The sequence below is a fragment of the Bos indicus genome, chromosome 16, assembly GCF_029378745.1.
Source record: "Bos indicus isolate NIAB-ARS_2022 breed Sahiwal x Tharparkar chromosome 16, NIAB-ARS_B.indTharparkar_mat_pri_1.0, whole genome shotgun sequence".
In the NCBI taxonomy this organism is placed as follows: domain Eukaryota; kingdom Metazoa; phylum Chordata; class Mammalia; order Artiodactyla; family Bovidae; genus Bos; species Bos indicus.
Window position 1 is genome coordinate 12,961,712 of NC_091775.1, and position 13,396 is coordinate 12,975,107.

Consider the following 13,396-nt stretch of genomic DNA (forward strand, 5'->3'; position numbering starts at 1 on the left):
ATGAAACATTAACATTACCCAGTTTCTCAGCCTTGCTCTGGGCCACGGCAAACTGCTAAGGAAAGGCCACCTTTTAAGGCAACCTGGGATCCACACGCGTGAACTCTGCCAGGGAGAATAACCTTCTGCACTGCGGCTCATCCCCAGCAGTTATTTATGCTTTGATCTGTTACTACAAAGACAGTGGTGGAAATTCTTCAGGTACTCACAACCAGATTGTATGACCAGGGACTGGTCTTCAGTAATCTACAAAGAGGGTTCCAATGTAAATTTTAAGTGTAACACTACCATGTGTTACATGGGGAAGTTACATGGGGAAGCACATTTTTGTAAAATCTACTATCCTATGACCTTTGTGCTGATGATGAGTGCTTCTAAAAAAAATTATATGAACTTTTCAAAACTACTGAGGACTCAGGAAGTTTAGAAATAAGTCAAATGTGTGCCACAAAGTCACTCAATCGTGTCCAAGTAATTACGACCCTATGGAATGTGGCCCATCAGGCTACACTGTACATGGAATTCTCTAGACAAGAATACTGGAGAGGGTAGCCATTTCCTTCTCCAAAGGATCTTCCCAACCCAGGGATCAAACCTGGGTCTCCCACACTGCAGGCAGACTCTTTACCATCTGAGCCACCAGGGAAGCCCCCAAATGCATGTCATAGATCTCCCCAAAACTGGTATCTATCAATTTATTACAAGGTATTAAATCAATTATATCTATTACATTTAATCCAGATAAAGAAAAAATGTTCCCTAAATCAATGTATTTAAATAGTTAAACTTTTAACATTTACTTTTCCTGTTAAAGGAACTTGGAGAAAGGGGCAGATGTGATAACATAAACTAAAGTTATTGATGAATTATAATGTATCCACAAATTTACCATCAGAATGACTGTTATTAAAATGTAGCTCTCTCTGTTAAAAGCCAACAATTCCTAAGGATACAACGAACCATTCTGTATTGCCTTTTAGGGTAAATTATAATAGTCTAATCATATTAGAAACTGAATTTGCGGCTGTGGGGATTTATAAGGAAAACTAAAATTTTTTTGCATAATTAAAGTTAAAATTCTTCTGAAAAGTCAAAGACTTGCATAATTTAAATTCTCAGTTCAGTTCAGGCGTTCAGTCATGTCCAACTCTTTGCAACCCCATGAATCACAGCATGCCAGGCCTCCTTGTCCATCACAAACTCCCGGAGTTCACTCAGACTCATATCCATCGAGTCAGTGATGCCAACCAGCCATCTCATCCTCTGTCATCTCCTTCTCCTCCTGCCCCCAATCCCTCCCAGCATCAGAGTCTTTTCCAATGAGTCAATTCTTCACATGAGGTGGCCAAAGTACTAGAGTTTCAGCTTCAGCATCATTCCCTTCAAAGAAATCCCAGGGCTGATCTCCTTCAGAATGGACTGGTTGGATCTCCTTGCAGTCTAAGGGACTCTCAAGAGTCTTCTCCAACACCACAGTTCAAAAGCATCAATTCTTCAGTGCTCAGCCTTCTTCACAGTCCAACTCTCACATCCGTACATGATCACAGGAAAAACCATAGCCTTGACTAGACCAATCTTTGTTGGCAAAGTAATGTCTCTGCTTTTGAATATACTATCTAGGTTGGTCATAACTTTCCTTCCAAGGAGTAAGCGTCTTTTAATTTCATGGCTGCAGTCACCATCTGCAGTGATTTTAGAGCCCAGAAAAATAAAGTCTGACACCGTTTCCACTGTTTCCCCATCTATTTCCCATGAAGTGATAGGACCAGATGCCATGATCTTAGTTTTCTAAATGCTGAGCTTTAAGCCAACTTTTTCACTCTCCACTTTCACTTTCATCAAGAGGCTTTTGAGTTCCTCTTCACTTTCTGCCATAAGGGTGGTGTCATCTGCATATCTGAGGCTATTGATACTCTGGGAATACCAGACCACCTGACCTGCCTCTTGAGAAATTTGTATGCAGGTCAGGAAGCAGCAGTTAGAACTGAACATGGGACAACAGACTGGTTCCAAATAGGAAAAGGAGTACGTCAAGGCTGTATATTATCACCCTGCTTATTTAACTTCTATGCAGAGTACATCATGAGAAACGCTGGACTGGAAGAAACAGAAGCTGGAATCAAGATTGCCGGGAGAAATATCAATAGCCTCAGATATGCAGATGACACCACCCTTATGGCAGAAAGTGAAGAGGAACTCAAAAGCCTCTTGATGAAAGTGAAAGTGGAGAGTGAAAAAGTTGGCTTAAAGCTCAACATCCAGAAAACAAAGATCATGGCATCCGGTCCCATCACTTCATGGGGAAACAGTGGAAACAGTGTCAGACTTTATTTTTCTGGGCTCCAAAATCACCACAGATGGTGACTGCAGCCATGAAATTAGAAGACGCTTACTCCTTGGAAGGAAAGTTATGACCAACCTAGATAGTATATTCAAAAGCAGAGACATTACTTTGCTAACAAAGGTTCATCTAGTCAAGGCTATGGTTTTTCCTGTGGTCATGTATGGATGTGAGAGTTGGACTGTGAAGAAGGCTGAGCGCCGAAGAATTGATGCTTTTGAACTGTGGTGTTGGAGAAGACTCTTGAGAGTCCCTTGGATTGCAAGGAAATCAAACCAGTCCATTCTGAAGGAGATCAGCCCTGGGATTTCTTTGGAAGGACTGATGCTAAAGCTGAAGGAATGATGCTAAAGCTCAAACTCCAGTACTTTGGCCACCTCATGCGAAGAGTTGACTCATTGGAAAAGACTCTGATGCTGGGAGGGATTGGGGCAAGAGGAGAAGGGGATGACAGAGGATGAGATGGCTGGATGGCATCCCTGACTCGATGGACGTGAGTCTCAGTGAACTGCGGGAGTTGGTGATGGACAGGGAGGCCTGGCGTGCTGCGATTCATGGGGTCGCAAAGAGTCGGACACGACTGAGTGACTGATCTGATCTGATTTAAAATAAACATGGGAACAGTCACTCACAGAGGAAGATGAGAAGCAGGAAAGACCAGAAGAACAACACTAAAAGAAAAATCCATCAAGAAAATGACCTGGAAACGAAACCAAAACTTAGAATTAAAGACCCAATGAGTTTGTCAGAGTGTGGGACAGAGGGGACAGTGAGGGATGAATTAACAATCCAATGAGTTTTAAGAGAAAACATACTAAGACGCTTGGAAAATAAAACTTGAATGTAAGATTTATATAAAAGATTGGAAATTCACTGAAGATTTAAATCAATTTATGAAGACCTAGAAATTGATACAGCAAACAAAAACTCAGCCAACAACAACCTAACAGAAAAGTACCCATCAAGAGAATATCTAAATGCCCGATTACTAGTTATTAGTGAAAGTGAAAGTGAAGTCACTCAGTCGTGTCTGACTCTTTGCAACCCCATCGACTGTAGCCTACCAGGATTCTCCGTCCATGGGATTCTGCAGGCAAGAATACTGGAGTGGGTTACCATTTCCTTCTCCAGGGGATATTCCCAACCCAGGGATTGAACCGAAGTCTCCTGTATTGGAGGCAGACGCTTTAACCTCTGAGCCACCAGGGAAGCCACTTCCCTGGTGGCTCAGACGGAAAAGTGTCTCCCTACAATGCAGGAGACCCGGGTTCGAATGAAATGAAAAGCTACATTAATGGCATTTAACCATCTCAGCTTACACCAAAAGTACTATCCTCTGTGTAATGGATTTTCAGTAATCTTAACAAGATACATAAACTGAAAGCAACAGTATAGAAGAGCAATATCATGAAAATACCTTTTACTTTATAAGCATTAAAATTCCCTGACACTTATTAACATGATCTGTACTATTATTTGTTTTTTCTAAGTATATCAGCATCAAAATGCTGATTCTGTTAACAAAGTATTAAGGTAAAATGAGATTTTAATACCTATAAGAAGGTATCAGTGTTAGGACATGAATACCCACCCAAAGAAGTGTTCACTCTACATAGTGCCCAACTAATTTAAAAAAGGGAGTTGGTATACCAGGTTCGATGCACGATACTGGATGCTTAGGGCTGGTGCACTGGGACGACCCAGAGGGATGGTACGGGGAGGAAGAAGGGAGGAGGGTTCAGGATGGGGAACACGTGTACGCCCGTGGTGGATTCATGTTGATGTATAGTAAAACCAATACAATATTGTAAAGTTAAAAAATAAAATAAAATAAAACTTAAAAAAAAGGGAGTTGGGGGCACTGCATTATTCAGTGTAGAAAGTTTATAAAATACCTATAATATAAATATTCCTGCAATAACTACAATTAATTCAGTGCTACAAACAGCACTGAAAGAACAATGCTAAACTAGGTACATTTGTGCACATTTAAAACCCTCAAGACCTCAAAGGAGGTTATCATAATCCCATTTTTCAGATGAAAAAATCAATACCTAATCTGTTGCAACAAAGAGGCAAAGAAATCAAAACAAGGTGCTCTCCTCAGTCTCCCTTATATTAACAGTATGTCCCAAATCTACAATAAGCACATTATAAAAGAATTTTTAAAAACCAGTATGGAAAAATCACTTGGGGAAAACTACTATAAGAGGGATACAAGTGAAGCTAAGAGTACAAAGAAAACATTCAACTTAGTGGTGAAATCTTAGAAAAGTCTATGAAAATGCAGGTATAATAAAAAATAAACTATGTACAAAATATTAATATGTTAAAAGTTAAGTATTTACTTCATGTAACAGGTAAATCAAAGATATACAATTGACTTTCAAAAGCTTAAGACATATAACGAGTGACTGACAGAAAACATACAATGCTCTGTTTTGTTTAGGGGTACACCTTTATGTTGCTCAGGCTGACAAAGGAGAGAGTGCCCCTCCCATCTCCCAAAACATCAACAGAGTCAACAAGTTCTGAAAATTATTTCAAGGGTAATGTTCTCAAGCAAAAACATGCCAATCTAAATACAGAATACAGAAAATTATAAAAGTAATATTCTTACTTACAATTATGTGACCATATATTAAAATCTCAACACTTTATATACTTTTTGGATCAAAATAAATAGTTTAAATCTAAGTAAATTAAGCCTCTTTCTATATATGAGCCCTAGCAGGTAAATGGAAAAGCCTAACGAGCTAAGCTGTCACACACTCAATATGATAACATCTTTGTAGTGATTTTATCTCAAAGAATAAAGAGCTCATAAAAACACACGGCTACAGTAAAAAACATTCCAGTTACTGGAGAAGAAAAGGGTTCTCATAATATTTAAATAAACTAGTCTTCATAGCTTTGAATGAAAATTGTATCATTAAACATGTAATATTAAGTTCATCACTGAAAGTAGAGTTGCCTACATTTACACATACAACAAACTGAGATTATACATAAAATTATAAGTTCATAATAAAAGTAGCCATCATTTATCTATTGAGTCCTTTCTGTGCTAGGCACTTTACTCACTCATTAATAATACTATGATGTAAATTCTACTATCCTTATTATAAAAACAAAACCTCTGGCAAAAAGGTTACATAACCTTCTCAACTTAGTGGCGGAATGAATGGACGAGCTGAGAATCAAAGCCAGGACTGACTTCAAAGCTTTAAATTTGTGTTTCCAACTGACTGACTTCTCTTTAGCAAGCCAGTACTGCCTTTATTTAGAGCAGGGATTTCAAACTCAAAGGCCAATAGAACCTAAGTGGTGTACAGAAGTGAAGAAGGTGGCATAAAAGACCAGAGTAGTGAAGCTTGGAGCAACCCGGAGAACACACAGCAGGTAGAGAAAGTAAACTGCTCAGGTGGACATGGGGCTGTCACGGTGGACTGTGGGCCCAGAGGCTTCTCAAGGGGCTGGAAATGCAAACTGTTTATGTGACAGACTCTGATCTTTTAAGTGTTGATGAATAAAAATAAAATTCATGTGGGGCCACAGTGAAGGACCCCAGAAATGCACTAAGAGGCCCTGGCAAGCACAGACAGGCAAGCTGCACCTAGCTCTGGAAAGTTCCTTTCCCAGAGGCACCCTTCAAACCCACACAGTAACCCTTCTTCTTTCCAGTCTTTCAAAGTGACACATCCTTCCCCCCGGGCATTGCTCCTTCCTGCCTTCTGATCCCTCGCTGTAAAAATGTGTTCTTCTGCAATCTTTATGTCAGCTCCTACTCAAACTCTGGACCTTACTTCAAGAGCTACCCACTCAGTGAAGTGTTCTAACTCCCATAGAAATCCTCCAATTTTAGGTTTTATGGCACAATGGGTTTGCACACACCTGGCACAGTCATAACTGCACAAGAGCCATGTGCCTCTCCAACAGTCCATTTAAAAATAGTCCACATGCATGTCTGGTTGTGCTCACCAGTGATGTGCCAGCACCTAGCCTAGCACACAACAGGCACCCAGCAAACATCTGCTGAAGGGAGAGTAGAGGGAGGCGGGTCCCACATGACAAGTCTTGATCAGCTATCCCCATCTCCCACTGGCCTGGGCTCTGAACCCACCTCCACAGCAGTCCTGGTACTAGCACTCCCGTGACAATTCAATCCCAGATGAGCAAGCTAACTGACAGTGTAACTTTGTGAAAACTGAGATTCTGGATCCTTCTGAAAAGTGAAAATTGATGGTGCTAGTATTAAACCTCTCGCACAGATATGGGAAACCCACCCCAGTTTACTATCGGGAAAATGGTTTCCCAAAAAAAGAGATCATAAGAACTATGATGAGTGTTGGAGTGGCTTCAAATAACAACCTGAAATGAAAGCTTTTGATCTGTATGATTTCAGACTGCAAAAGGTTTCCTCAAAAATAAAAACAGCAAAAGGAGTCAATGATATTCAGTAAGAACAGGGGCTAGAACATGTAGCCCTTTCACATAAACAAGCTAGATTGGGAGGTTAAAATAAAGTGGTTCGTGATGAAGGATTTCCACATCTTCTTATTCCCTCTCCAGTGGAACCACAGGTTTGCTACTACCCAACAAAAAAAGGTCTTCATCACCAGCTCTTATTTACTATACAAAGAAAAGCATGTTCTAATGGCATTTTTTCAGTCTAAAAACGCCCCTTTCATTAAAGAAATACATGAAAATATACTCTGATGTCCTCCATAGTGAACTGTTCCTACTCCCAAACCATGACTCCTAAGATCACGTCAATTAAATTGATGCCATGCAACTCTGGTTCTCTGCAGCATTCTCAACAGGAGGGAGAAAGGGGCCAACCTGGGGGGTAAACAGCCCAGGAAAGAGTTCACACTCTGTCTTTCAGTTAAGATATTTATAATTTTAAAATGACAACATTCCTGTACCACAAAATATGTTTAATCCAGTATTTCTTAAACATTAGAGAACCCAAGTGACACATGTGGAAGGAAGTCTCCCAACCAGGAAAGCCCCCAGCTATTCTTCAACATAAAGGTCCTGTGACCCTGCATTTCTTGGCACGATTCAAAATCTAACCAGAGGCCCAGCTACACAAACTTGTGACTTTAGAGATGCCTGGGCTTCTGTTTCTATAATAAACTTCAATAAATCATCATCTTCATGAAACATTACAAAATACACTGCCTAGGCCTTTATTTCTATAGATTTCAATTATGATTCTTACGAAGTATTATCAAAACACATATCCTTGGAAATTCCCCAGTGGTCCAGTGATTAGGGCTCCGTGCTTCTACTTCCGGGGGCATGAATTCAATCCCTAGTCAGGGAATTAAGATCCTTCAAGCACCACAGGGCAGCCAAAAAAGATGCAGAAAAAAAAACCCACATATTCCTTCTGTATAATACATGTAGAGAACTCATTTGTACAAAAATTTTCTAGTCTGCATAAGTCAACTTACTAGTTTAGTCTAAAATCTAAGAGAACTCGAGCGTCTTCAACTTAAAAGATATGCAGATCAATCCTAATGTAGACTGAAACTAACCTTAATAACTATGTATATCAACGAGGCATTTCAAAACCCTGAAGAACAAGGGTAGCAAAAATAAACTGCACATAAATTAGTAAGGAAGTCATATCTGTACAACAAAGCCTTTAACATACTCTTAATAGCTTTGTATGTTTGTGTGGATCTCACAAGAGAAACTTTCTTAATTGGAGAATAAGGCAGAGAAAGCTGGTGAAACTCACAAGCTCACAAACAGGTAATAATTGAAAAAAAAAAAGGGAGAAAAAAATTACATTGAAAGGATGAGTCAGAGGTTCATTTAAAATTTCAAAGCTTTTAGATTCAAAGTTCTCAGTGTATTATTCTCTAACAACGCTAAAATGACTCAGGTCACGAGCAGGACAGAGATTCAAACCGGGCATTAAAACATTAAAAGTACTAACAATTTAACCATGTTTAGTCTTTCTGCTGTATTCCTACACAATGTGTTTCTGTGATTGGTCCTGTAAAATCACACACCACAGAACTGTTTAAATTTGCCTCTTACAAGTATATTTAGGAACAAAGACTCTGATAAGGAAGCACAGCCTCATCATTCTCACCCTGTTTAATTAAGAAGCTGTCCCTGGATTTTAGAAAAACGGTTCTGTAAAAAGCATCTATTAAAAACTATCACACATTTCACTACTCGCATAGAAGTTCAATTATGAAATCTATTTCACAGCATTTCAGATGAGACAAAAGTAAAACCAACAGTGACAAAAATAACCACAAAAACCTTACTTTGATGGCTACATAATAGCATCAGTTCTATAGTTCACTATAGAACTGGCCAATAGGCAAGTTCTGCCCCCAAATAAACATCAATAAATAAATCTTTAAGAATTTAAGTTAAATCTTACAGCTGTGAGTTACCTTTTAAAGTCAGGAAGAACTAAGCAGATCTCATAAAACGGTTTACCTAGTCTTTTATCACATTCCCCTCACCCACTCTACTCCAGTGACCTGGCCCGGACACCGTGGCGTGTGGGGCCTTAGTCCTGACGCCTGCATGTCTTTTACACAACGCTCTTCACCAAGCCTCTCCTCAGCTGTCACCTTCTCAGAGAGGCCTCTCTGACTCCTCTGTCTAAAGAGTCCTATCTGGTTTAGTCACAGCAACAACCCTAGCAACCAGAACAATGTCTGACACAAGTACTCAATAAGCACTTGTTGAATGAATAAGGAGTCCTCATACAGTTTTAATAATATAAAATCAAATCTGATGACAATTTAAAAATCAGTGTATTACCAAAACAGAGATAAAAGACAAATACCATGTGATTTCATTCATATGCAGAAACCGAAAAAAAAAATAAACCCCACAACAAATGGAAACACTCAAGAAAAACTCACTGATACAAAGATTACTGCATTAACCATAAGTAGTGACCAGAAATATAGGTAGTTGGGAGCTAAGAGACATGGGTGAGGGGGTCAGCTGTATGGCAGACTTGTGGTGATCGCTCAGTAGCGTACACAGATGTTAAATTACAACACTGTACAACTGAAACTTATTTTTTCTAAAAAAAAATAGGGCTTGGTCAGATCATCTAGAAATAATCATCTTTAGGAGGTTAAAAAATAAAAAAGACAAATTTGCTAAAAGTGAGCCAAAGGCTTACAATCACAGACATTAAGTATTCGGTTGTGTCAAGTATGCAATTCGTAGCATGACATGAACTACTACAATCTGTCTTTTCAGAACGTAAAACATTACATTTTAAGGACATGAGATACTATGGCAAAGAACTCTCCCAAATGTAACCTCTTATCTCATCACTAACTTTAAAATCTCCAACCAGGTAGCATCCAATCTACTTGCAAGTTAATCAAAACAACTTTCATTTAAACATACTCAGCTTAAAAAAAAAAAAAAAAAGACACCCATGAATCAAATAATACCCCTCAGCTCTGTCAGCACAACTGGCCATTAAAGATAAATGCCTGAAATAGAAACTACTAGAGAACACAGATTTCCTTCAACATCTGCTACTCACATAAAATGACTGGAACATAACAACCTCTGGAGTCAGAGTGACTTACCGTCACAGACTTGAGAGTCATCCCATGGTAGGTGCCCATCGTGTCAATTTTGAAACCTTCCGTTTCTATAAAGAAAGTGAGGTTACCATTAGATTTTATATATTTTATGATAAATAGCAAATCTAAAGTAATAATCTACATTATATCTGATAGCTCACTAGAATAACAAAGCCTTGAATCTACTAGACATACAGTTAACTTACATACTTGTGAAGATGAAAACTTTCAAAGGAATACCAGGCTCAAAGATGCAAACAACACACACCAATGGGCCCAAAGTACAGAAGCTGGTTAGGACTGTCTCTACAACTGTGTTCAAGTCATATAGCTGGTTGGAAATACAAAAAGTGAAACTGAATAAAATATTTTATAATCCCCAAGTTATTTAGTCCTAATATGAACTCTTTAACATAAAAATCTGTGTTCCAAAGTAACAATCACCAGTACCTGCTATGTAATTCGTAGAAAAGCAACACTAAATATCGACAGGCACTCCAGGACAGAGTCTCAGTATACCTTTCTGTAACAGGTCAGAGAGGTAAATATTTTACACACTGCAAACCATACAGTCTCTGTCACAACTCCTGAATTCTGCATTTGGAGTGCAAAGGCAGGATGAACAACATAAGTATTCAAATGAGTATAGCCTGATTCTACCCCAGGAGGTTCAGATTTGGTCTATGGGCTGTAAGCTGCCAACCCCTACTTGACAAAAATCATTCCAAGAGAAAAACTGGATAAAAGGACAAACTACCATCTTTCTCGGAGAAGGCAATGGCACCCCACTCCAGTACTTTTGCCTGGAGAATCCCATGGACGGAGGAGCCTGGTAGGCTGCAGTCCATGGGGTCGCTAGAGTCGGATATGACTGAGCGACTTCACTTCACTTTTCACTTTCATGCATTGGAGAAGGAAATGGCAACCCACTCCAGTGTTCTTGCCTGGAGAATCCCAAGGACGGGGAAGCCTGGTGGGCTGCCCTCTATTGGGCTGCACAGAGTCGGACACAACTGAAGTGACGCAGCAGCAGCAACCGTCTTTCTATGCCATTCAGTACCTACCTTTATCCAGCCAATGGAACAAGCACACAAAATTCACTGCATCAAGGCAACAAGTTCTTTAATAAACTTATGGGGATTTCAGATTATGCAAGAAAGAAATCATAAATGCTACCCTTTTACAGTTGCTTCTGTCTCATTTTTTCATGAATGAGATAAATGAAGAGCCCAAGAAAAGTTACACTGACATTAGTCCCACCCTCACTAAGCACCTTGCTGATGTGGAAACGGCTCACTGCTGAATGAGCCTTGGAGCCATCACAAAGCCAGTCCTCACGTGGCTACTCCAGTCTGTGTGCCCAAGTCCTCAACGCACACATTTATAACTGGGGAAATATGATTTGATATGTAGAGTTTCTACCCTAAAATAAACTTCTGAGAAATAGAATTAAGGCTAACAATAGCAATTATTTATAGGTAGCTTATTATATACACCAGTCACTATTCTGGGGACTTTATTAACTAGTTTAATCCCCACAATAACCCAAAGGGATTACTATTAATACTATTAGTATCGTAATGACACACAGAAGGAAACTGAGACAGACTACTGTTAAAGGAACATCAAAACTTTTCTGTAAAATGCCAGACAGTATTTTTAGACTTTGTAGGCCACATGATCTCTGTCAAAATTCAACACTGCTGTCACAGTGCTAGAGGAGACAGGGGTAATACAAAAATGAATGAGCGCGGCTGTTTTCCAACAAAACATAATTCAGAAAAACATGTGGTGGCACAGACTTGGCCTGCAGAAGTTAGCCAACTCCTGCTCCCACACATGAGGTCGCACTGCCTCTCAGGTTCAGCACAACCACAGCAAGGGGAAGAGAAAGATCAAGTAACTCACCTTCTTTTCCTTTGAATCGTTCCTGGTCATATCTGTTGTAAGCAGCCGGGATAGGCTGTTTGGTACGCAATGTGGGATCCTGCAGAAGAACATCATAAGTTATATGTCAATATTGTCTAAACTGTTACTTAATACTTATAATAAAAACCACAATAAAGCTATTGTTTTCTAAGCTTTCCTCTTAATACCTTGGCCAATAAAACCAAAACAAGGAGTAGACAAAACTGGGGAATCGTCTGAAGCTGATTTTCAAGATACTGTTTACTGCTAGAAAACCATCTCAACTAGGGAGGAGGTAAAGAACACCAAGTAAATGTGCACCGAGGCGAAAAACAAAATTCTCAGAAACTGCAGAAATAAAATGGGTGCACTTAATAATTTCATTACGATTCAATTTCTTTAAAAATAAACTCACTCCAATCATAAACTATTTTTCTTTAACCCAAAAAATAAACTTTTAATTCAAACCTTATATTCAACTGGCATGTTGGAGTCTATTAACTGAATTATTCCCCAAATTATTAATCCTTATATTAAATAAATAAAATAATGACAATAAACCCATTTATCAATGTACAGTGCAAAGCTGAAGTTAACAAAGCTGTCTTTTTAAAACACTCAGAAAAACGTGCCAATCTAACATCTAATTAACTCACAAATACTTTCTATAAAAGTCTGTGATAAACTAAAAAAGTGTATTTAAAGAATATTCCCAAAATTGCTTGGGAAATTCATGGTATTTATAAAGACTGAAATATTTTTCATTTTGTTACAATAGGATGCTACCACAATTATTACTCCAAATAAAACATATTCATTCAAGACTGTCACTAGGTATATACTTCCACAGTCAAATGCCAAACATTAAAATTTTCAAGTAGTTTAATGATTATGAGAATACAGAGAATATTTAGTCACAAAGTTAACAGTTGAACTGTTTTAGGAGTTGATGTAAGTTTCCTACCAGTTGCTATTCAACAAGTCCACCAATTCATAATTATAAACACTCTGTTTTGCAATAACAGCACCTATCCCTGCCTTTTTTATTTATCTGTATGTCCCACTAGACCATAAGTGCAAAGGAAGCTTTTCACTCTTATACGTCTTGTATCTCTGTCGGCACACTGCCTGACAAGTAAGAGGCACTTAAAAATGCGCACCTGTGGTTGACTCATGCCGATATATGGCAAAAACCACAACACTGCAAAGCAATTATCCTCCAATTAAAAAAAAAAAAAAACCTGGCCAGCAAGTCACCTGAAGTGTTTATCTAAATACCAGCAAAAATTCACTACCTTGAAAAGGTTAAACACCAAGAATTTCATGAACAAATAAACCTACTTACTCTTGCAAAGACTGTATTAGTACTCTACCAAATTTTGACATACTTTTAGAAATTATAAAATGAAAAAGGTTTTATTTGCATGTTATTTTTCCTTTGCTGAATCTTATGAAACTGGCTTCATAGATTTCATTTATATGTGGAATCTAAAAAAAGAAAACAAATCAACAAACCAAACAGAACAGAAACACACTCACAGAAAGATGTAGAACA

At 38.6% G+C, this 13,396-nt stretch overlaps 1 protein-coding gene across 1 annotated transcript in view; it reads right to left on the bottom strand.

Moving 5' to 3' along the window:
* Nucleotides 1-13,396, bottom strand: part of CDC73 (cell division cycle 73) — a 91,053-nt gene that overhangs the window by 57,788 nt on the left and 19,869 nt on the right. Inside the window, exons 9-10 of the mRNA XM_019976434.2 lie at nucleotides 11,842-11,920; nucleotides 9,937-10,001 (exon numbers count right to left, since the gene is read on the bottom strand). Coding sequence (XP_019831993.1) covers nucleotides 9,937-10,001; nucleotides 11,842-11,920 — 144 coding nt within the window. The remainder of the gene's footprint in view (nucleotides 1-9,936; nucleotides 10,002-11,841; nucleotides 11,921-13,396) is intronic.